The sequence below is a fragment of the Gopherus evgoodei genome, chromosome 17 (assembly GCF_007399415.2).
Source record: "Gopherus evgoodei ecotype Sinaloan lineage chromosome 17, rGopEvg1_v1.p, whole genome shotgun sequence".
Classification (NCBI taxonomy): domain Eukaryota; kingdom Metazoa; phylum Chordata; order Testudines; family Testudinidae; genus Gopherus; species Gopherus evgoodei.
In genome coordinates, this window is record NC_044338.1 from 10,325,420 (window position 1) to 10,350,007 (window position 24,588).

The 24,588-nt window shown below is 39.4% G+C and overlaps 2 protein-coding genes across 6 annotated transcripts in view; one reads left to right on the plus strand and one right to left on the minus strand.

Annotated features, from left to right (window-relative positions):
- Window positions 1–21,304, plus strand: part of PAFAH1B1 (platelet activating factor acetylhydrolase 1b regulatory subunit 1) — a 59,110-nt gene extending 37,806 nt beyond the window's left edge. For all 3 annotated transcript variants that reach the window (XM_030536514.1, XM_030536513.1, XM_030536515.1), the window contains 8 exons: window positions 2,400–2,474; window positions 3,640–3,846; window positions 6,777–6,945; window positions 11,098–11,200; window positions 12,005–12,233; window positions 13,817–13,918; window positions 15,389–15,545; window positions 17,571–21,304. In XM_030536514.1, coding sequence (XP_030392374.1) covers window positions 2,400–2,474; window positions 3,640–3,846; window positions 6,777–6,945; window positions 11,098–11,200; window positions 12,005–12,233; window positions 13,817–13,918; window positions 15,389–15,545; window positions 17,571–17,644 — 1,116 coding nt within the window. In that variant the 3' untranslated portion in view covers window positions 17,645–21,304. The remainder of the gene's footprint in view (window positions 1–2,399; window positions 2,475–3,639; window positions 3,847–6,776; window positions 6,946–11,097; window positions 11,201–12,004; window positions 12,234–13,816; window positions 13,919–15,388; window positions 15,546–17,570) is intronic.
- Window positions 345–24,588, minus strand: part of CLUH (clustered mitochondria homolog) — an 83,761-nt gene continuing 59,517 nt past the window's right edge. Inside the window, exon 27 of one of the 3 annotated variants that reach the window (XR_003996937.1) lies at window positions 345–1,944. The gene's annotated coding sequence lies outside the window, so the exon portion shown is untranslated. Of the gene's footprint in view, window positions 1,945–9,397; window positions 10,559–20,089; window positions 23,403–24,588 lie in introns of those variants that run through there. The other 2 variants (XR_003996938.1, XR_003996939.1) reach the window with 2 other exon arrangements.

Here is a 24,588-nt window from a genome sequence, read left to right on the forward strand (position 1 = left end):
GTAATGTCAAGTATCAGAGGGGTAGCCCTGTTAGTCTGGATCCGTAAAAGCAGCAAAGAATCCTGTGGTACCTTATAGACTAACAGACCTTTTGGAGCATGAGCGTTCGTGGGTGAACGCATCCGACAAAGTGGGTATTCACCCATGAACGCTCATGCTCCAAAACGTCTGTTAGTCTATAAGGTGCCACAGGATTCTTTGCATTGTGCAGTGCTGTCTCTGAGAGGTTTCTGTTGTACATAGTTCCTGGGGTAATCCTTGTACTTGTGTGCATTTCCTCAATAAGCCATTAACATTGTTTGTTTGGCCTTTTTACTGATGTACCTGAAAGGCTGCTTGTGGGTGTTTTCAACCTCTCGCATGTTTCAGTAAAGCATACATAGCCAAACTTTGTAATTTCACATACGACAATAGTACATACAATCCAACAAGCTCTTAATGTCTAACAGATCAAGACTTTTAGAAAGATAGCTCACAAGGCATACTTTGTACAAAACATATGCTAATTACTTCACAGTGGTGAATACTGGGGTGTCAAGACTCTGAAGTCTTGCTTCTGCCCTGCCTTTGTCCACAGTCTGCTCTTTTCCAGCTCCAGGTATCTCAAGACCCAGAGACAGAAGCTACATAACCTGTAATGTAGGCAGGATGCCCTTGTCTGTTTGCCTTTTTTTGCCCCTCCTTGAAGTTGGGTTCTTTCTCTTGTTGTTTTCCTCTCCCACAGAGGGATGATTAGGATTCAGTGTGTTTGCCTCCTTTCCTCATATTCTTGGTGTTTACTAGGGAAGATAGTTATCCCACTGTAATGGTGGGATCAGTTGCTCATTGTTGGAGCTGGGGTTGTTCATCAGCTAAAAATAAGAAACCACCATAGCCTATATATGCAAGCCTGCCTTCTGGCAGCTGCTAGTAAATTTTTAAGCAGTGCAGCTGATTATGCGTGCAAACATAATGGTAGCATATTTCCTTGGCTGTTGTACATACAGGTCCATCAGTTTTTGATCAAAAGGTTAGGTAACTACAAAAACCTAATTATCACCAGGTCACGCTTACTCTCCAGTCCACACCATCAAAACATCCCTTCCTATCTTTCCTTTTCTAATTGATGGGGGTTGGTGGGAAAGATAATATCACAAGTTGGGTTTTCACAGCTATTCATTGTATACTCTACTTCCGAAGGAATTCTGTGCCAAAAATTAAAATTTTTGCATATTTTGTCAAATGTGGAGGCTTAGTGTGGCAATGGGGGATCCTGATGCAGTGGGGAAGCACAGGCCACTGGCTGCATAGAGGCGCAAGATCCTGCGGTGCCCCCACCATGCCCCGACACAGACTTAGCTGAGAGTCTGCACAGAAATGCCCAGGGGCCCTTCGCCTCCATGCCAGGTGCACCATATCTTGGACAGAGTCTCTCACGCATGCCCAACCCTCGCCCCTGATCCAAGGTGTGGGGCAAGCAGGCTCAGGCTGGCAGAATCCAAGTATGAAGTGGTTTAGTGTGGGGGGGATCCAGGTGTGGGGTGAGAGGCTTGTCTGGGGCAGTCTGGGTGCGGGTGGCTCAGTGGAGGGGTTCTGCATGTGGGGAGAACTGGGCACATGGGGGTTGGGTGGACGGGGGAAGGAGGGGGCAAATACTCTTATAGTGCCCCTTCCACCTGTAGCTGTGGAGTGATGGGACAAGGAGTGTGGTGTGAAGCTTTGTGCAGCTGGGGGAGGTTTTTGGATGTGGGTCTGACCGGGTGCCCCATCTCCAGTCCCAGCCCCAGCTGCTCCCTTGCAGGGGAATAGGAAGTCTTGTCTTCCCCCAGCCCAACTGGAACAACAGGGTTCAGCACAGGGTGGATGCCAGGCTCATCCTGCAGTGATTTACCTCTCCAACAGCTGCTCCAGGTGCCTGAAACAATGCGTGACTGTTCTTGTAGCTTCCTTTTGCTTCCCAATCATCTGCAGAGAAACAAAAAAAAAAATTGAGGTACATGAAATCTGTGCACATGCAGTGGTACAGAATTTGCCCAGTAGTAATACTCATTTGAGAGGCTCTCATGAGCCCTAGTAATAGTGGGGGGGTTTAATGGCCAGAATACAATAATGTGGATGACCTGAGAGTTTGGGTTTGTGGATTTGATTCACAGAAAATCTTTGGCTAAACATCACTGTTACTTTGTAACCAAAGTGTATCGCCAAAGTATTTATGGTATTAGTCTTTAAAAAATAAATAAATAAATAAAAATCAAGGTATCCATATGGTGACTGAATTAATTTGATTAAAAATAAACTGATTCCTCTTCTTTCCTCCCACAAATTACTTAATTTGAATGTTTAGACATTCTTGAAAACATTGACTTGCTTTGGCTTGTCTCTTAACTACATTATAACAACTTTTTGAATTACTGTTTCAGAATGAAGAGCTAGATAAGAAGTATGCTGGACTTTTGGAGAAAAAATGGACATCTGTTATAAGATTACAAAAGAAGGTAAAGGGGAGGACTTGAGTTTTTCATATTATACAGTTTTACAATGAGAATCAGTTTTTAAAGCAAATTATTAAGGGTATTCGGTGGACTGAAATTGAAGAGAAACTGTTGTATGCATTCAAAGGACATGTGGGCTTATTAAATGTTCTCCTAAAAGTATTTTTGGAGGGCAGAATAGGAAAGGTAACAGTATCCACCAAGCAGAATATTTAGCCTTGAAATGTGTTTTCTACTATCCACTTCATCTCCAGCAAAAATATTAACTCTTTTATAGTGGCTTCTCTGATATCTGACTCTTTGCTTCATCTCATGGATTTCTGTTGCACTTTGTGAAGATGGTGAGAAGGAAAGAGTGCCCCAAGGCTTTTTGGAAATGCAAAGGCTGAGTAGTTGTCCTCCAAAAGCTTCCTTAGCAGGGAAGAAGGCAAAAGCTCTGCTGCTAGTCCTCTTTATCTCTTCCTTTGCAGCGAAGCTTTTAGTTCTGATGCATTAGAGTAAGTGGCTCTTACTCTAATACAAACACAATACAAAATGGTATGTGCTTAATAGAGCATTGATAGGTATATAGTGTATTAAAAATATCAAAAATTATAGCATTTTAACAGCAGAGGCTACCAACTGTAGTGGTAAAAGTTGCAGGATTTTACTGAGTTTTTAATATTTTTTGCTCTTGGATATCCTGTATAAACACTTGATATGTAAATCCCAAGACTGTCTTTGACCAGTGGTCCTTGGGGTGTGTAAGCATTTTTAGTACTAAAATTACCTCTGACAATAGTTTTGCCAAAAACTGTTCACAAAATTCAGTAACTTGAAAAGTTACTTTCAACCAGTTTGAAGTAGTGAACTTTCCAGTATGGTAGCGCTAAATGACTTTGCGTGTTAGTCCCCTTCTCACATAAAACCTCTGGGGAAAATTTTGAGTTCAAATCAAGTATTACTCAGTCTTTTTACAAGGAAACTTGTTCCGTTGTATTTTAGGGATGGTCAGAGCTACTGGAGGTCAGTGACTGGCTCTCCACCTAAGAGAGAAGCAAAATATTCTAGATCCAAAGCCATTCAGAAAACATAGCTTTGTTAATGACCATTGCAGATTAGCTAAATCTTGCTGTAGAAAGTTGTAGAAACAATTGATCTTTTTTTTTTTAAACACCATAAATCTCAGGTGATGGAATTAGAATCTAAGCTAAATGAAGCAAAGGAAGAATTCACATCAGGTGGACCTCTTGGTCAGAAACGAGACCCTAAGGAATGGATCCCTCGTCCTCCAGAGAAGTATGCATTGAGTGGACATAGGAGTCCTGTCACAAGAGTAATTTTCCACCCAGTTTTCAGTGTTATGGTCTCTGCTTCAGAGGATGCCACAATAAAGGTAAATGCGTCTATAGACAGTTTATACGATGGGTTAAGCAAATCAGTTTGAGATAATGAGGGATATATACCACCTACACACATGCAGTCCTGACCCAAGATTTACCTTCTTTCATAGTCCCCTTATAACTTAGAGATTGATCATAGTCTGTGTGGTGGTATTCATCAGATTTTAGTCTGATGCTTTCAAGTCGTCTGTGGGAGTTTCTCTTGGGTCAGAAGAAATGTTTTGAAAGCTGTTGAGACCACAAGTTTGGATTTAGGGACTAGGTAGAAGATTAAGGGATAAACACTCTTGTGGAAGGAGAGGAGCCAAAGATTAAGGCAGATGATGTGGGATATAGAAGTCTTTGGTTGGGTTAAGAGTACACCTCTACCCCGATATAACGCAACCCGATATAATGTGGTAAAGCAGTGCTCCAGGGGGATGGGGCTGCACACTCCAGTGGATCAAAGCAAGTTTGACATAATGCGGTTTCACCTATAATGTGGTAAGATTTTTTTGGCTCCCGAGGGCAGCATTATATGGGGTAGAGGTATAATGAGATGTTGAGCAAGAGAAAGAAAAGACTATCTCAGAAGATTCGTGAAAGAATGACTTCTTTGCAGGCTAAAATTTTAAACACCAAACTTTTTTAATGTTCCCTCCTCCCTCACTACTTTTTAGTATAAAGGATTGATATCTTCTACTTCTTTTGTAATACTCAGCCACCAGTTGATGCTGGTTTTCAAAATAACCTCCTAAAAACATTCTTGGGAAATGAAAGATAGTGTGTGTAGAAATAGGTTTAGTCTTCCAGTACTTCTAATGTTGTTTTTATTAAGATCTTTGTAGCCCTTGTTGCAAGTGTTAATGCACCCATATGAGACTCATCTGGTAGGCATGTGCTTTGTCCATTTAATATCATAATTATAAAGAAATATTTGTGTAACTGATTTATTCGTGGAATGAAAACGAGTACTTCCACTAGGCTACAGTCCTTGAGGACCTTCTCCTTGAGCATTTGCTTGGGGATTAATTTAAATTTATGCTTGCATGAAGACTACCATGGAGCTGATGCTGCTTTGGAAATGGTTGAAAGTGTCATACTGACTTAGCGTTTGGGTAACAAATATTATAAGGAAATATTGAGCAACCTGTTGTGATGGAGGATACAACGAAGATTAAATTCAAATAATTTTACATCAAGTTTTAACCAATTATAATGTCATTCTTTGAGTTATTGCACATGTAGATTCTACTTATGGTGTTCATTTGCTGCAGCACAGGAGTTTAGAACATTTTGACCAGCAGTGTCTGCAGCGGTTGTATATGCACCCTGCATGCCCTTACGACACTTCTGCCCCCGGGCATAAAGTGCACGATGATCCCCAACTGCCACTCTGATCCTTTGAACCAACTTAGGCAGTGAGTCAGAACAGCATAGTGTCCCTCTGTAATAATTAGTCTGGTAGATAGGTAGTGATAGGTGTACTTGTTACTGTTTCATTTAGCTTATTACCAGTATATCAGCCCCCCATGCCCCCCTCAAAATAATAAATAAATGAGAGCAAGCTCCCATCTTCTAGCAGAGCCTGCAATTCCAGGCTCTTAAGGCATGCTGTTTTTGCAGGGGGAGGAAATTATTTCTCCAACAAGGGTCAGCTAAAACTGTTCAGTAGCATTCTTACATGCCTTTGTTAAATGTTACTGGAAACTGTTTTTCATAAACTCTGTATCCTTCACTCTCTTCTATTAGTAGAAATTTATCTGGTGGGTGCTGTTCTTTAATTCAAACTATTTAGTACCATCTGTCATTTTTCTAAACAGGCATTATCACTTGTTAACACATTGAGTAATGCTGAAGTGATGGTGGAGAGCTAGACAGATTACAAGCCATATATTTTGTAGGTCCAGCATAAACCGTGGCTTTTTAAATTATGGATTGCCACCTTAAAAACCAGATCACGTCAGAAATGAAGCCTTACGATAGCTGTGACCAGTATCAACCTCTCATTTTATTTGCATTATTAAATAAGGCTAATGATTTTAGAATCCGATGTTTTCATGCTTCTAAATGTTATAAAGTGAAACTCTTAATTTAGTTAATCCTCAGTTGGATTGTGATGAGGCCAATAGCATTAAGAAATTAACATCTGTAGTAGCTTGTTTATTTTAGAGTGAAGTAGGTTTATGTTCATGGTTATTTAAGTATTAGAGTATTGACAAGTTAATAATGTGAATACTTCATTTTTACCTCTTGATTAGCTCCATATTTACCACAAATGTGTTTCATGTTTCTATTGACTAGTATCCTGGCTGATGCAAGAGTCTATTTACTTATTTTTGGAAGTGACCTCAGATCTTCTTCCCTAAGCTGACTGAAATGCTGCATATTGCTGAGTTCACATACTGCTTTCCAGTAGGGAGTGTTGACCATATGACTCTCAGTACACTGATGCTTAGAAAGGAGTAGGCTGTAAGGGAAGAACATTGGAAAGGGTTTGTGGAAGTGAGTGGTAAACGAGTGGAAGAGAAAAGGACTCTGTGTGTGTGTGTGCATGCACACACACTTCTACCTAATTAAAATTTTACTCACGTGATCTATCTTTCTTTTTTTAAAGGTAAATTGTATCAAGACTTTTCAGGGATGCAGCAAACTCTCTTTTCCTATTCACATTGTACAGGAGACCATTTACATTAATTTATTTTGAAATCTGGGAAATGCACCTATTCTTTAAATATAATTAACTTAAAAGTAACTAAACCATATAAATATAGCACAGCTTATTTTCCTCCACTGCTTGGATTTTCTAGGACAATCTTCCTTTGTCTCCTGCTCAGTTAATTATTGAACAAGGTGCCAGACTAGCCTGTGGGGTGCAAATGTAAAGCTGGAGAACATGAAGAGTGATAAGCTGGTGTTAACGAATTTTCTGTTCACTTGTCAGGTGTGGGATTATGAGACAGGTGATTTTGAACGAACCCTTAAGGGACATACAGACTCTGTGCAGGATATTTCTTTTGACCATAGTGGCAAACTCTTGGCCTCCTGTTCTGCTGATATGACCATTAAGCTATGGGATTTCCAGGGCTTTGATTGCATCAGAACCATGCATGGTAAGGAGACTGTCTTAATGATCTATAAGATGAAGAGAAATCAGTTTTGTTTTTTTTATTTTGTTGATCCAGAAAACTACTGATGTGAGAATGGATATATAATCAGGATACCAAAAAGAGTTCTCTTTAACCTTCGGAGTGCTTTGTACGTAACTGTCTGTTATGTCCCATCGCTAATTGAAAATGCAACTCTAATCTGCTGTGTGAGAGACTGTACTAGAAATAAAATATCTGTAGTAGTGGTTTCAGTGAAACAGCAGATGGATGGGCTTTAGTACTTGCTATATCCAAAGCTCAACAGAAAATGGGACCATCCCACAAGAGAATGGGGTTATAAAACATAGCTTGGTACATGTGGGAAGGATAAATGGTTTTTGCTATTTTGCTTAGTATATTGAATCACCTTTTATGGGAATCTCTTGTTCCACATTTTCTTGTTTTGAATTAACATGCTTTCTGCTCTTGGTCTGGAAACTGTATGTAAATTGTGGGTTCCTTGTACAATGGTGGATGAACACATTCCCAATCTGTCAATTTCAGGAGCCATAGCATGGCTCAGAAGGGATCATCATGATCCTTCTGCACACTGCAGGCCACAGAACCTCATCCACCTGTAATAGATGCCCAAGCTAAGCTACTGAAGTCCTCAAATCATGATTTAAAGACTTCAAGTTACAGAGAATTCACTCTACATAGTTTAAACCTGTAAGTGATCTGTGCCCCATGGTGCAGAGGAAAGTGAAAAACCTCCAGGCTTACCCAATTCAAGGTTACAAAGGCACATGGTGGAGGTGATGGGTTGTGGGTGTGGGATGGAGAATATGAAGGCTGCACCTGCAGTCTTCAGAAAGTTCTGAACAAAAGTATTCCTATGCTGCTGCATCATCTCAAGATAATTCTGTTTTTGTGATATAGTTAATTGTATTAGAAATGAGTGATCAGCGGGAGTAGAGAATCTTTTTTATAAAGAAACAAAGTTTTTTGTATTGAGAAGTCTACTAAAGAACAAGAGAAGAGATAATTAACTGCCCACCTGCTGTTTGTAAAAAGGCTCCAGAGGTGATCCCAGCAATTACAGACCAGTAAGCCTGACTTCAGTACAGAGCAAATGGGTTGAAACTATAGTAAAGAACAAAATTCAGACCCATAGATGACCATAACTAGGGGAAGAGTCAACATTGTTTTTGTAAAAGGAAATCATACCTCACCAATCTACTAGAATTCTTTGAGGGGGCCAACAAGCATGTGGACAAAGGGGATCCAGTGGATATAACTTATTTAGATTTTCAGAGAGCCTTTGACAAGGTCCTTCACCAAAGGTTCTTAAGTAAACAGTCATGGGATAAGAGGGAAGGTCCTCTTATGGTTTGTAAAATGGTTAAAAGATAGGAAACACAGGTTAGGAATAAATGGTCAGTTTTCAGAATGGTAAATAGTGGTGTCCCCCAGGTGTCTGTACTGGGTCCAGTCCTATTTAACATATTCATAAATGATCTGGGAAAAGGGGTAAACAGTGAGGTGGTAAAATTTGCAGATGATACAAAATCACTCAAGATAGTTAAGTCCCAGGCAGGTTGCCAAGAGCTACAAAGGATCCCTTGAATCTGAGTGACGGCAACAAAGTGGTAGATAAAATTCAATGTTGATAAATGCGAAGTAATGCACATGGGAAAACATAATCCCAACTGTACATATAAAATGATGGGGTCTATTAGCTGTTACTATTCAAGAAAGAGATGTTGGAGTAATTGTGGATAGTTCTCTGAAAACATCTACTCACTGTGCAGTGGCAGTCAAAAAAGCGAACAGGATGTTGGGAATCATTAAAGGGATAGATAATAAAATGAAAAAAATCCTATTGCCGCTATATAAATCTGTGGCACGCCCGCATCTTGAAGACTGTGTGCAGATGTGGTTGCCCCATCTCAAAAAAGATATATTGGAAAAAGTTAAGAAAAGGGCAACAAAAATTATTAAGGGTATGGAACGGCTGCCATATGAGGAGAGAGTAATAAGACTGGGACTTTTCAGCTTTGAAAAAAGGCGACTAAGGAGAGGGCTATAATAGAGGTCTATAAAATCATGACTGGTGTGGAGAAAGTAAATGAGGAAGTGTCATTTACTCCTTCTCAAACAAGAACTAGGGGTCGCCAAATGAAATTAATAGGCAGCAAGTTTAAAACAAACGGAAGTATTTTCTTCACACAATGCATAGTCAACCTGTGGAATTTCTTGCCAGAGGATGTTATGAAGGCCAAGATTGTAACATCATTCAAAAAAGAACAAAATAAGTTCATGGAGGATAGGTCCATCATTGGCTATTAGGAAGGGATGGTTTCCCTAGCCTCTGTTGGCCAGAAGCTGGGAATGGGCGACATGGAATGGACCACTTGATTACCTGTTCTGTTCATTCCCTCTGGGGCACCTGGCATTGGCCACTGTCTGAAGACAGGATACTGGGCTAGATGAACCTTTGGTCTGACCCAGTATGGCCGCTCTTATGTTCTCGTGCCCAGAGTCTTCAGTGAAGCATCTGCTGCTCTTTAAGCATCACTGAGTCATTCAACAGTAGGTGAATGAGGGCTGTATTCACCTTAAGCATGCCACAGAAAGTATGTCATCTTTGTTATTGCCTCTGTTTTTTTCCCTTGCTATAATAATGATCCTTGGTTTCTGCAGTATTTCAGAACCTCTATACATATGTCCAGCATATAGGGTATTTGTGTTTTATAAACCATGTTCTTTCAGTTAACATGGGTATGGGCGAAATGGCTTCACTCCATACTTCATAATTTCATTGTTTGAACTTTTTTCCCCGTTTCCTTTTTTAAAATGACCATTCAAATGGATATCACTTCGATGGAGCAGTATGAAGTACAGAAAATCTCCTAAAAACTAGCATTCCTCAGACTTTTTTGATATCCCCAGAAATGGCTGATTTTTTTTAGTGGGAGTTTAAATTCTGCAAGATTTACTTTTTTCAGTGAGTCTTCCTGTTTTATTCATAGATATCTGGTATGCAAGACATTATGTGTTTACCACTAAAACCTCCTCGTTAGTAACCTAATTCTTGGGGAATGCTAGAATTTCTTGTTAACATAGGAAGTTGTTTAAATTAATACTCTTAAACTGCTACCCCGAGATTATTCAAATCATTGTACCCGAAGCTTTAGAAATATTAACTTCTGCCCCAGCATCTTAACTGGAGGCAGTATTTTTTTGAGTTATTTTGCATTTATCTTAAATGTTTAAGAACCTCTACATGAATGGACAAATAATTGTTGTTCTGGTCAAAGTTTTTTTTATTGGACTTGTCAAAACAATACACACACTTTTTCTGGATGAGATTTGTGTTACAATTATTTCAGCAAAATTTACTAATACTTTCTATTCATTAACACTTTTATTCAGATGTGTGAAATCTCTCTTGACCCAAAACACATTCATTAATCCTCAACACCCGTGGGATGGATGGTAGGTAGTATCCTCTCTTATAGATGGGATAAATGAAGCCAAGTGGTGAAACTACATATCCAAGGTCACTGTGAATCTGGAAGAGCAGAGACCAGAACTGACTTTTTGCTGACCCGTCCTGATCCCATTCCTTAAGTCACTAGATAATAAGAGGAGAGACCATCAGTTATGTTGCTCTCAATGATAGTTATTGCACTATAACAATGCCTAAAATGAGGCACTCTTGAAATGTTTAATCTTTAAAATTGTGTTAAGCCCCGAATGAGGATTTTCATTTAGGTCTTTTTCTTGCCCACTTGGTGAAAACTTGAGTTATTTTCCTTCAAAGTTTTCTTTCCAAGAAACATGGTGTTGCTGTATCATATTCACAGAATATATTGTGAACAGTGGTTACCCTGTAATGCACACCATGTATGTAAAAGTAATTGCAAAAGGGAGTGAGGCTAATATTTTAATGCCTGAACACTGCCATACAGAAACACCTGACATGCCAGTGCAGATGCATTGAAATATTACTTAGCTCATTAAATACCCGCATAAGCTTCCGTATTAAGATTCTCCCATAAAATGTATAGTACACCATAGTTTAATTTCTCAAGAGAATTGAATATTGGATTGCTTATGCATTGTAATACTATATGTCCGAGCACCACTTATACAAGCTTGATTTGTTTTTAGGTCATGATCATAATGTTTCTTCAGTAGCCATCATGCCCAACGGAGATCACATAGTCTCTGCCTCAAGGGATAAAACCATCAAAATGTGGGAAGTTCAAACAGGGTACGTATAGTTCTGGTTAAAAAGCATCCATTCCAAAAGGAAACACTGTGTACCCTTTGTAAGAAATGTACCAAATATAGCTTGAATGTCATCACAACATACCCTTTGGATTCTGTGCCTTGAGACTGGCTGCTAAAGGATATTTCCTAAGTGACTGGGCCCCAAAGATCCAGTAACCACGTATTGATTCCCCCTCTCCTCTTGAGCTTGTGGTCTACTATAGGAATGTAATCAATAGATTACTGTATAGTTTTGAGCCACAATGACTGCACCTTTATAGCTACCAGAGAGGTGTGCCATTCTTGATGTGGACAAAAGCCTCTTCTCATCTTTGTACTGTCATTCCTGAGTATGTAACACCCTCCCATAAATCTTTGCTTCTCCCTTCTTTTCCCCCTCCCCATATGCTCTGAACACACAAATAAGTATTTCTATATTGTCTCTAGCTCTCCCCAGATGTCTTTTTAAAAAGCCTAGTTTTTTACACAGATAAATTTTCTCAGCGCTAGTTTTTCTCTAGGCCTGCTGTTTTACTACTTTCATATTTCCTTCCTTCCCTCTCTGCTTATTTTAGCCGCCTTTTCTTTCTAATCTAGTGACCTTTCTGTCCGTGAATTTTAACTCTTCTAGAGCCTTTTCCATCTTGCTTAGCCAGCATGTTGATACTTCAGTTCATTAGTAGACCACTTTATAGTCATAGCCACTTAAACAATAGCCCCCGTGTCCCTAAACCATAAAGCTGCCTACACCAGATTTTTATAGCAACATGCTTGGAGTGATTCATTACTTTCCTTTGTTTGATAGTTATTGCGTGAAGACTTTCACGGGGCACAGAGAATGGGTGCGCATGGTGCGACCTAATCAGGATGGCACCCTGATTGCCAGCTGTTCTAATGATCAGACAGTGCGTGTTTGGGTGGTAGCAACAAAGGAATGCAAAGCTGAGCTCCGAGAACATGAGCATGTGGTAGAATGCATTTCTTGGGCTCCTGAGAGCTCATACTCCACCATATCAGAAGCTACAGGATCCGAGGTAAGCATAAATACAGTACAGGGCTTTCCTTCCTGTTTCAATGCAAATACAGTACAAAAATGACTGTAAAGGTTTTGGAGTATTAAAATTAAATGCTTAATGTATTAAACGTTTTTTATAATATTTGGGTGCAAGGGATATAAGACACCACATTTGGGGTATTGTTCCTATCAGTGTCACTTCCTGAGCTCCCAGGTTCTAGTGCCCTTTCTGTTGACCTTTTTGTGTAAATTCAGGAGCTTCCTGTGAACTTACTGCTCCCCCCTCTCCCCCCGACCTCCTGATAGTAAGTTTCTTCTGCTTTTGGGGAGAAGGGTGAGATGCTCTGATTTTAAGAAGCCCCATTTCTCAACCTGCAAGGAACATGAAAAGAGATGGTATGTTTTTGTCATTAGTTCAGCTTCTTTAATCACCTAAAGGGCATTTGAGAAGTGATAGGGAAACCTATTCTGGAATGAAGAGGCAGGCTGCCTACTAAAGGATTTGTGCGGACTTCATTTGAGTTGAGCTTTGATTTGAATGTCCTAGTACACAGGAGATTCTCACTCTTTCCTCCCCCATGTGCCCAAAGTCTTTAGTTTTAGAGGTAACTTATCAGTAGGAAAGGTTTGTTCAGAGTTTGTGCAAATCACTTTTAAAGGTCACCTAAAATGTGACTGTACTGTGTGGACAGCGGCTGTTGGAAGTTCCTTTTTATTTAGGTGAAATAAAAGCAGCAATAGACCAATGACAGCTTTGGACAAATGTCAGTTAGATTATTTTATTCACTTTTTAAAAACACTTCAATGTACTTACAATTTTTGAAGTAATTTCCAAATTTTAACTACCATGGCAAGAGGCAATTAGTTACCAAAGTAATGCTCTCACCTGCCCTCTTCTGGATTCATTAACTATATACATTCCGTTGACAGTCGCGTTTTGAAAAAGAAGTGAGCAGGTATATTAGGACTGAAATCTTTCAGCTGTGCGACTAACAACCGAATATTGCATTGATATTTGGGATTGGGGCTATTGGAAATAAAGTCACACAGAGTAAGGTTTCCAAATATTACCCTCTCAACTGATTACATGAAGATTCAGAATACAGGAAGGCTATGTCTTGATAGTCTAATGTTCCCATTGAACATGTTTGGGTTCCTTTTTGGCTATTTAATTATTGGCTTGCTTCTGGAATTTGATCCGAGGAAGTCACAGGCTATATCCACCAGCAAGTTAAATGAGGAGAAGGCTCAATCTTACTAAGTTGAGAAGGGCACCATTGTTAAGTCTCCCAAATGAAAACTTAGTTTGGGTCGTTGGGGGGGAAGAAGGGGGCAGGACTTTGTTTTATATGAATGCAGCAGCAAGAAATATTAGTTCAATGCTTGTACTTTTCTTTAATGTTAATAACAAAGTTCATCAGGATTTTTATTTTTAGTTTGGTAGTATGTGCTTAGTAGCCTTAACCTTGTCAGACGACAATCCAGTTTCCACTTACCGGTAATTAGAAATATCACTCAAATTAGGGGTGTCATTTGAAAGGTGTCTGCATATTTTTCTTTCGTGGATAATACCATAATCTAAAAGTCTGTTTGTTTCCATAGACTAAGAAGAGTGGTAAGCCTGGGCCTTTCCTGCTGTCTGGATCCAGAGACAAGACCATTAAGATGTGGGATATTAGCACTGGCATGTGCCTTATGACACTTGTAAGTTTTTTTTTCTGTACTGCAGACATATATTACTTTAGTCAGTAACAGAATGAATGATGTTAAATGTGAATTTGAAACTTAAAGGCCACCTCTCCTCCTTTAGAAAGCTTCTGCAATGCTAGATGCAACAGAATAAAACACATTAAAACAAAATATACAACATAATAGCATCAGTATTTGGTTTTTGTTAGGATCATTAAGAAATAAAATACAATGCTCTTCTTGGTGAAAGAAGCATAGGTTCTGGAGTACTGTTGTGTGGTTGTATAACATTGAGTATCTTGATTCACCTTCTGAAACTGTAAGCTTAAAGTTTTGTCTAAATTCTGCCCTACTTAAATGTGTCTTGAGACCAGCAAATTCAAAAGTGAAATCAAGTGTGTTGCTGTGTTTGGGCTGCTGTTGCAACAATTATCAAGGCTGGGATGAAAATTGATGTAAATATCCAACATTGAAGACACTAGGGGTTTGGCTACACTTGCAGCTGTACAGTGCTGGGAGTTAAAGCTGTCTTCGTACAGCTGTGTCGGAAAAGCACTGCAGTGTGGCCACACTGACAGCTACCAGCGCTGCAGTGTGGCCACATTTGCCATGGTGTTGGGAGTGGTGCATTATGGGCAGCTATCCCAGCATTCAAGTGGCTGCAGTGTGCTTTTCAAAAGAGGAGGTGGGGTACAGTGTGACAGGGAGCGTGGGGGAGACAGAGTGGATTTTTGGAGCTGACACTGTCAGCTCCCTGCCTTGCAGGTTCTAAGGACTTGAAGATACACAGCACCAACCTTCAATCATTTTAAAAGTTTCGACCCCTTCCCCCACCCCTCTCTCATTCACTAAATGCAAATAGCCTTCAGACCAGATAAGCAGCTGCTCCAAAACAGACCTCCCCTCCCCCCTTCGGACTGCTTCTCTTCTCAAGCAAACACTAGATGTGGACATTCATCCCCCTGCCTGCCTCTGCTCGAGCAAACAGTAGCTGTGTTTGTATTTTAGATAAGCAGCTCCTGGAGCCCTGAGTTCACAACAAAACAGTGTTACCTTTAATTAAAAAGTATTATGGGAAGGTTCCGGAGGTCAGTTACAGCGTAGTAAGATTAATCACTGTTTACACTGGCACCCCCGTGCTGCAAGAGCAGTGCTCTTCTCTTTATTCCTCTCGTCGAGGTGGAGTACAGCCAGCGCTGTAGCCAGGGAGATAACAGCACTGTTATGTGTCTTGCCAGTGTGGATGGGGAGTAAGTTACAGCGCTGTAAAGCCACCACCAGCGCTGTAACTCTCAAGTGTAGCCATGCCCTAGGTCTGTTTCGTAGGACAGACAAGGAATGTTGGATGGGTTTTAATAAAATAAACTAGCATTCTGTGATGAAGAAACAGCTTTATTCCATATTGACACTTGTTAATGAGAGACAGATGAAATGTTTTAAGGAGATCTAGAGAGAATGTAAGAACTTTGTCTGCTTGTTCATAAGGTGGGCCATGATAATTGGGTACGTGGCGTTCTGTTCCATTCTGGAGGAAAATTTATTTTGAGCTGTGCTGATGACAAGACCCTCCGTGTCTGGGACTACAAGAACAAACGATGTATGAAAACCCTTAATGCGCACGAACACTTTGTTACCTCTTTGGGTACGTATTGTTCTACGGTGCTTACTGCAGAACACCGAACCAAAACTACCAACTTTCTACGCTTCCACTCCTTGCATTCTAGGCCAGAAATACCCACCCTGAAGACTTTAAATACAGTACTCAAAGGAATAACCGTAATAAAGTATGCTTAAATGTAAGGCCTTTTGGCACCCGTCTGAACTGCTTCTGTACTTGCAGTTCATGCACTGTTCACTAAGCAGTGCTGCCATCAGAGATGCTCAAAATCTATTCCAAAAGACTGTTTAATTTTAAGATACATCAGCAAAACAGTATTACAGGGAGCAAATCTAGTAGAAAAGACTTGTGCTATTCAAGACTTTGTAAGGTTAGTCAACCACTTATATTTGATGGCATTAACTTATGTATTGTCAAGCCAGTTTTTAGTGGATGATGACTGCATCTAAAACCTCCACCTGCACTGATTTGAGTTTCAGCACACAAGCCAGAGACGTGTACATATTCTAGCCTCCAAGCCACTTAGGTTTCCTTCAGATCAGGGTTGAAGCAGGCTGGTGAAGTGGATGAAAAGCTCTAACTTGCAATGTTAGTCTGAAACATTTTACCAGTATGTGTGGATGGGGATTGTGGGTAACACTGTATTAAAAATAGCTGTCCCTTTAAGTACGTTACTTTGTGCTCATGTGCACTCTCGTGTGCTAATTAGCTTTTTTAGCTGTTCAGTCTTTTTTCCAAAAAGTTTAAAATACTTCCCAGACAAGAACAATCCTGGATTTATCATAGAATCTCTTCTCTAGTTGTGATGTTTTTTCTGTAGTCTTTAGAATTTTTTAGTTTCTTCTAAACCGTCTGTGTCAAGGTAGTGATAGGCCTGAAACTTGGGCCACTAAGTATTTGTGTTTATCACAATTAGCACTTGAGTCAGGCTTTCTGTATGCCCTGGGATATTACTGCTAAAAGGAGTAAAGTCAGTAAGGAAGTAAAGAAAAGATGTTAATGTTAGATACATCTGAAATTTTATAGCACCCACTTTTTAAAGATTGCCGCTTCCTAATTTTTCCACTTAGCCCTCCCAATACATTATTGTCCACCAATTGACGTGATCAGAAGTTGATTACAGGGTTTATAATGCCTCTCAGATCCCCCTGAGAAGCAGTTTTCTTTTAAAGCCTGTGAAATACACACGTATCCATTCCTGGTCAGTACTAAATCTCTCTGCTCCAGGAATAAAAACATGGTATATGTTGATGTCCGAAGTCAAACACTTGGATCTGTATGAAGTTACTTAATGGTGTTTTATAGCCAGAGGATGCAAGACCTGAGCCTACTTCCATTTGATAGCAATCTGACTACTTAGTACACCTTAAGTTATGCTACAAACTTCATACAGCCATACATTTACACAACACTTCCTAAAAAGAGCAAGACTATTTTTTTTCCTGCCCCGCAGAGCTTATGATTTAAATGTTAATAAGATCCAAACATTTCAGTATGAAAAGGAAACGTTTGTCCTTGCAGGAACTTAGAATAGTAGCATTCTTCTAGCTGAACAACCACCGGGGAGGGAGTGCTCATCTTATTTGGGACCTCTGTGGCTCAGATTCAGAACATAGTTCCCTGTAGCAGAACTCCAGAAGAAAGCTGAGATTTGCACCCTTTTTAGAGTATTTGGAGTATGCTTTTTGTTGAAATTCTGTTGCAAGGTCTTTTAACTTCACCCTTCCAGTAACATCCTGGGCTGGGGAGTTTTAACACTTTCATTGGTAATTCTGACTACCAACAATACTCTAGGGAACGCTTCTTAGGCTTATTATGGTTTTCTGTTGCAATAGTGTTTAGGAGTCCCATGGGCCCTGACTCTGTTGTGTTTGTACAGTGCCTAGCACAACAAAAGATAGTCCCTGCCCCAAAGACCTTACAATCTGTGTCTCTCCTTGACCTTTATAGTATTGTTGTGCTTTTTCAGAGGGGAAAGATATTTTTGATGGGGAGAGGGAATGCTATAAATTGTTGCATTCATTTAATATGAGTTTCTCTTTCTCACAGATTTCCACAAGACAGCACCATATGTGGTTACTGGCAGTGTAGATCAAACAGTAAAAGTGTGGGAGTGCCGTTGATTGAAGTCACATTTGACCCCCTTTTCCTCTGGATGCACTCAGATACCATGGTTATCCATTGAGCTCTGTTTAAATAAATATTGTCCTTTCATGTAAATTATTCTGGATGTAGATTGAGCTTATTAAATGTTACACACAAAGTATTCATGCATGGTGAATCCAAATTGTATACTGTAAATTTACATACGTTGTCTAGAAGTACCATAGGTTTAAGAACATGGGCTGGCATTGGTCACATCAGACCTAAGAAGGCAGAAGTTGGATAACTGAGATAAGGCACTTAACTGAATAGCTGACGGTGTCGTTGTATGTTGTATAATTATACCTGGTTGGTTTTCTTTCTGCTGTCTGTTGGTGCCTGAACTGGTGACCTCATTTGGGAAAAGTTTTGTAGGGCTCTTTCAGAAATGTGTATCTATATAACATCACTTAAGTGTGCTTAATAAATCTTCTCTAAGGATACTAGATAATAAGGCTGCAATTCAGAATCTTCTGAACCTTACATGTAATTAATGGGAATTAATTAAACTTTGGGATTTTTGTCATGACACATTTGCCAAATCAATAGAATACGTTTGTTTTGGCCTCCTGTCTCGCAAAGGGTGGTGTATTTATATAAACAAATTAACTTGTAAATCTGAAATAAGAGAACACATCTTAGTAGCAGCTGATGTGATATATTTATTTTATTTGGTCATTCAGTGGTTAAGCTATATGTAAAACTTTAAGCATAATGCTTTTCTTGTTAGACATACTTCCAAGAGGAGGAGTCCTTCCTAGTAGAATTGAATGATATAATTTCCATCTAGAGCTTAATCTCTACAGTGACTATGTTGTGGTAGCAGTTTACTGTTTGGTTTTGACATGGTTTGTGTGCAGTGCCCATTACGCAATATCAAAGGACACTCTCCCTGTATTCTGTGTGGAAAGTGCGGGAATACAGGGGTTTCACTGCCACCTCAAACCCTTCTGAAATGTGAGGTAATATAAAACATAAGTTTTAACATAGCTTGCATCAAAATTTACCATGGTCTGTGTAAGAAAAAGATCTTAAGGTACAGTATTCAAATTCTTTCAGTAAAGCACTAAAATGGATCTGATTGTAGAGTGATGGACTCTATTACAGATTTTGATACAAGCTTCTAAAAATTTTCACATTTATAGCCTTATAGTGAGCCGCCCGAGTGTGGGAATGAAACTATCAAGTAAATGTTAAAAACCAAACAAAATCTTAGTGTGATTTGGTAATTCGTAATCCATTTCTGGTAGAAGTTTTAATTTGCATATCCCTAAAATTACATATTTTGATCTGAAGTGAATGAAAATATCAAATGAATATTTTAATCAGCATTTTTGTGACAAATTCCATTGTAGATAATTAAGAAATCCACTGCTTATCTAACCAGGTCTTTTTAAAAATCCACTGTAAAATTTGCAATATAATGAAGTTACCAGTCTGACATTTTAATAGGTGAATTTATTCTGTGCATTGTTTTATTCATTTTGTTTACATGGCTTTTAAAACTGTCCCTTTTTAAAGAAATGATTCAATGGAAAGTATTGGATTGGAGGGTATATACACACTAAGGAAAAAATGGTGAGTGGTAAGATTGTAAATTTCCTACAGTCACATACAAAAAGGGTCCGTAAAACCATCAGATGGAGATGGATTCTGATATTGGTTCCTTGCATAAACGTGCCTCTGGTGTAGGGGAGGAAACTGAGCGTTTAATGTATTTTGAAAGCAGATGAAGATGGAGGCTAATTCCTTAAATCTAGTGGTTTATATAATTCAGGATAATGTTTTCCACAGTAAAACATACACAAATTTGAAGTCTTTTTGCTTAAGCTGTTTCAACTGGAATAACTTGCTGCTATTTATTTGTCCTATTTGGAAATTCCAAATACACAGTTGGTGCATTTTAAAATTTCTTTATACATCTGCAACTGTAAACTAGTACTGCATTTTAATTCCTGATAGGATCTAGCAACTTCAGTTATTGAAGGGTAAAGTAAACCCGACACGTGTACATAATTCATTAACATGAATGAGAAACTTAAAGGTACCTGTTATGTGGAAATTGTGCACTGCATTTTTTCCCCGGTAGCATGCAACGATTTACAGGGACAAAGAGGAACTAAAGTTTTGTAAGCAGCATTTTATTTGATTGAGAAAGTGAAACACCCTGCTGAGTATTTAAACTTGCAGCAACTCAATTTTCAATATTCTCCTTTAATAAGCAGTGAATAATCTCAGGGATGGTCCTAAAATGGATCAAAAGTTAAAGCCCTGTTTTTAGACAAAAAGTGAAAGCTACGACACAGGAGTTGGGTTTATGAGATGATACTACACTGTGTTGAACCTTTTTCACCATTTTCAATGTTTTCTGTCAGTTGTCTAATCCTGTGCCTTTCCTGTGATAAGTACAATGATGAGGATACTGGTTTGGATTGTAAAAGGAATTTATTGGAGGGTTTAGAGGTTCACTGCTGCTTTGTCACTTTCCTTACTAAAATTGGCATTTTAAAAAGAAAACATAGTGCTACATTCCCAAATAGACAAATATAAATGTTGTTAAAATGAATGAGAAGACAGACATTCCAGTGCCACACTAACTTAATGTGCCCAGGAAATCCTAGATGCATTCTTGAAAGTGCAAAATTTATTGTGGTTTAGACATAACCTGAAAGTTGATGTTTTATAGCATCTTGCACTTTAGAAGATTAAAAAGCCGTCCTGCTTTTGTGTATGGTGTGACCAATGATGTGCCCAGGGCACTAATTAAAAAGAAAAAAGCAAAGCAAAACTAGTTGCTAGCAAGTTCTCCAAGGGCTGTGGAGCACTGTAGTGGTTTGAAAGCTTTGGCTATAGACTCACCAAGCCCAGTCTACTTATACTATCAGTACCCTGCTTCTCTTGTTTGCCTCCTCCCGTTTTTGTGAACTGCCTGGTAATATCACTCTTAAATAGCTTTTGTTCCTCATAAAAGCTATTTAAAAGAAAAAATATATACTTTTTTTGTTGACCGTGGTGGCTTGATAATCCTTTAACAATTTGAAGATTAAAAATTGCTGAATTGAATGAAGGAAAAAGGCACTTAGACTGCTCATTCTCTGTCCAGCTGTACATAAAGTCCAATGTGTTAGTTACTACAAAGAATAATCTCCATTAGTGGAGAAAAACTACATGTAAAAAATGGTAGGGAAGAACACTTGGGGGATGGGGGAAGTGAGCTGGATTTACAAGTCACGACTGGACTTAACTGGCCTTTTTTATCTTTCCACTGTGTCATGTAAGTAGCTGCTTTCTTGTCCTACCTATCCTTCAGGCTTCCCCCAGTTCATTCTGAAGATAAGTTAGTGAAATCTTCAAGTTTAGAATTTGATCCTGACATTGACATGAAGGCAAACATCAACTTTTTTCATAAGAAAGATGTAGAGATTGCAGTTGGAGAAAACTGTTCCCAAACTGTAGGAGTTAACTGAAGATATGACACAATAATAATAAAATCAGTAAAGGAATGTATATAATACTGCTCTGTGTTTTACAGTAAGATTTGTTGCTCTCAGACTGTGTAAAACAAAATTTATTCATGTTTTCTGCATATTAAAAAAATCTTATTGTACCAATTGGTAAACTATTAAATGCATATAAAACTAGATGTGGTTTTTGTTTCCTTGGATGCAGGAAGTAAAACTACTTGATTAAAAGCTTCTGTAGGTTCACCCTTCAGATTTCACTCCACACTTTTAACTCCTAAACCCATTCCAACCAGGAAGTGTGGAAATAGTTCAAGTTGATTAGTTAGCTCTAATATAATAAGAGGAGTAACTGAATTACATAAATGACAATCTTGGATTCAAGTGATGCAAACTGAAAATTTGACTTGACTAGTTCAAGGGAGACAAGGTGTGTGAGGTAATGTTTCACTGGACCAACTTTTGTGGATGAGAGAGAAGCTGGTCCAGTGAAATGTTACTTCACTCACCTTTGTCTCTTTAATATCCTGGGACTGACACAAATACAACACCACTGCAGAGTTCAAAGGAAGCTGTCTAACTCTTTTTCCCATTATTTTAGTTTCTTTACTGTCTAATTTTGTCCCTTCCTATTAAACAAGCATCAATTGAGATAATGCTTTTAATGGAGTACTTCCTTATATGTCTTCAGTCTTTTTGAGGTGTCAGCCCAGCGTGGGGATTTAGGTTTATTGAATGGTCCTTCATGATAGCTTTGTAGCAATAGTACAGAGATTTGCAGTGGCATCTCTCTGCAGTGCTTGCTTGTTTGAGGTCTATTTTTGTCTAAGACTTACCTTATCTAGAGGACAGTTCCCTTCCACAGTTGTCGGTTTCAAGAGTAGAAAATTTTGAGCATAAACTACTTAATATGCAGCACTCAACCTGGTTTAGAAAGCTCTGAGAAACAATTATGGTAGAGAGGACCCAATGTGAAGGGTGTCTTGCAGAGCAGGAGAACTATACTGGTTGTTTGATGTACACAAAATGAGTAAGACCCAATCAGTGAAGAACAACTATGAACCTTTTCAGCTTGATATATGCTACCTGGCAAACTGCAAAGGCTATTTGTATCAAATCCAGTCTTCTGCATTGGGAATAGGCCTTGCTTGATACCGTACATTATCAACTGTAAGTTATTTGCAGTGGAGATGATCAATATCTTGAGACTGCATGAAGAGGACCTATCAATGGCTCTAGTTGACTATCAAACCGCATCCATGTTTGTAGAAGTAAAGAAATGGGCTTTGTGCTAGAATGAAATGAGAGCCATATGGAAGGCCACAGTATTTGTACCTTAATAGCAACTGCTGAACTTAGAGTAAATGCTATAATGAAAGGAAAAGCTTCAGTTCAGCAGAGGGAGTGGGAAGATACAGTTGGACTTTGGCAACCTACTGGAAACGTCTATCCATGCAATACATTTTAGTGAATACTGTACTACAGTGAACGATCACTCTAAAGGCTTTCATGACATTTGCTGTTTTTTCTTGAAGGCACAGCTCCTGGAATCATGTATTGCATGAAAAATGTTGAGCTTTGATGTTAGTTTCTAGCCCTTGTGGGAAAGGCTCATACAGAAGGTCCACTAAAAGCTCAACTTTATTTTTAGAAATCTTTTGCCGATCTGACTAATGATTTAGGTTAGATATCAGGACATTTTCCCTAATTCTAAGGATAGTTAAGCATGGGAACAGGTTACCTAGGGAGATCTGGAATCTGACGTGTTTGTGTAAGAACGGGTTAGACAAACACCTGTCCAGGATGGGCTAGATGACCTCTTGAGGTCCCATCCACCCCTACATTTGTGTCCCCATTTCTCTAAAACACCCCTATCTGTTGAGTGGGGAGTCTCTCTCCATCCCCTGCCGTCTAATGTCCTAGTGGTAGGTAACAAGGGAGTGAATTTGACACTGATAAGACATTATTTTTATTTTTTAGTTCTCAGAATAAACAAGTACAGCCTGGACGGTATTAGAACAAGATGATTTGCCAGCCCAGTTTGGAAGGGTTGTCCATATTGTCCAGCAATGTGCAGCATGCTCTAACTTCTGGATCTTTAGCTGCCTTTGAGAATTCAACAGAGTGAGTCAGATTTTTTTTTTTTCGTTTCACTGACACACTCCTTGTCTGGCTGTACTAAGACTGTAGATTGAGCCGGGGACAGAACAGAGATTTCTAGCTTAGATACAGGAGGATGTGAACATTCGTTCTGCTGAGGTCTCCTGACTCAGCCATCCTGGGCAGCAGGTCAAACAAGAAAAGGCCGTCAGTAATTCCATCCAGGGTGTGGGAGACAGGCAGCAGAAAGAGTTTCAAACCCCTTTGCCACCCACACACACGCACATTCAAGTTTGAAATCCATATATTTGACTTTCCACCTCCCCCATTCTTGTTGGATAGCTTAGCTCTACTTTTGAGTGCTTTATTGCGAGGAGCTTGACAAACACCAAAGACTAATTCCCAGGACACTTTTCTGTAAAAGCTGGGGGGTAAATGATCAGTATGTCTGAATAGTCCAGTGTTTGGGAGGTTTTCAGAATTCATTTTCATGTGTAGTGGGTGGAGGAGTAATTCTCTGCTTTGGGATTTAGTGTTGGAGTCAGAGTAGCCCATTCTTCATTCAGTTGAATGAGGGTGTGGCTGGATTCCACTCTAAACACTATAGGGGTTAAAATGGTGGCTTTCTGCTCTACTAAAACGTAGAGTTGCAGCTAATTATGTGTCATTGCAGAATACTTGACATGAACTAAAATCCAGGAAATTCCATGGGGAAAGGAAGCAGTGATGATAAAAATAGGTATCTATTTTTTCATACTCATCAGGAATAATTTCCTCCTCCTGCTTTTTGCCAGTTTTCTCTGATGTAGTTCTATTCTCCTCCACTGGTTCCAACTGACCATATGAAAAGTGACATTCAGTTGTCCCCTTGCCAGCCTAATTAGTGAGTGGCTGAAGTTTGTATCTTCTTAGTGGGACCATAAAACCAATGTATGTGCCACTGCCTGCCGTGGGTGACAGGAGTCTGGATTTGGGTTAATCAATTAATAGAACTGTGATAGAGCAACATTCTCGAGGATAGGTTGCTCATTCTTTAAGCGACTTACACCACTAAAAGCAGTTGACAAAAAATGGAGAGGAAAGATGGTCCTGGTTAGGATGTTAGCCTGGGTGTTTTGTCCCAGAGCCAGGTGCTGAACCGAGGAGTCAAGTCAAAAAGGGTCTTCCCTGCAGTGTTGACTGTTCAAGTTAGCCGAGCCTGAGTGAGAGCAGTGGTATTGCAGAATGTTTGAGCTGTGGAGTTCTCTGGGCTTTGCTCCCCAATCTGTAAAATGGGAGTAATAGTAATTTCCCAGCATATGGGGACTTGTGCAGGGCGAGAGGATGGTGGAGCATGAGTGGGAGGTGCTAATATGACATGGTGA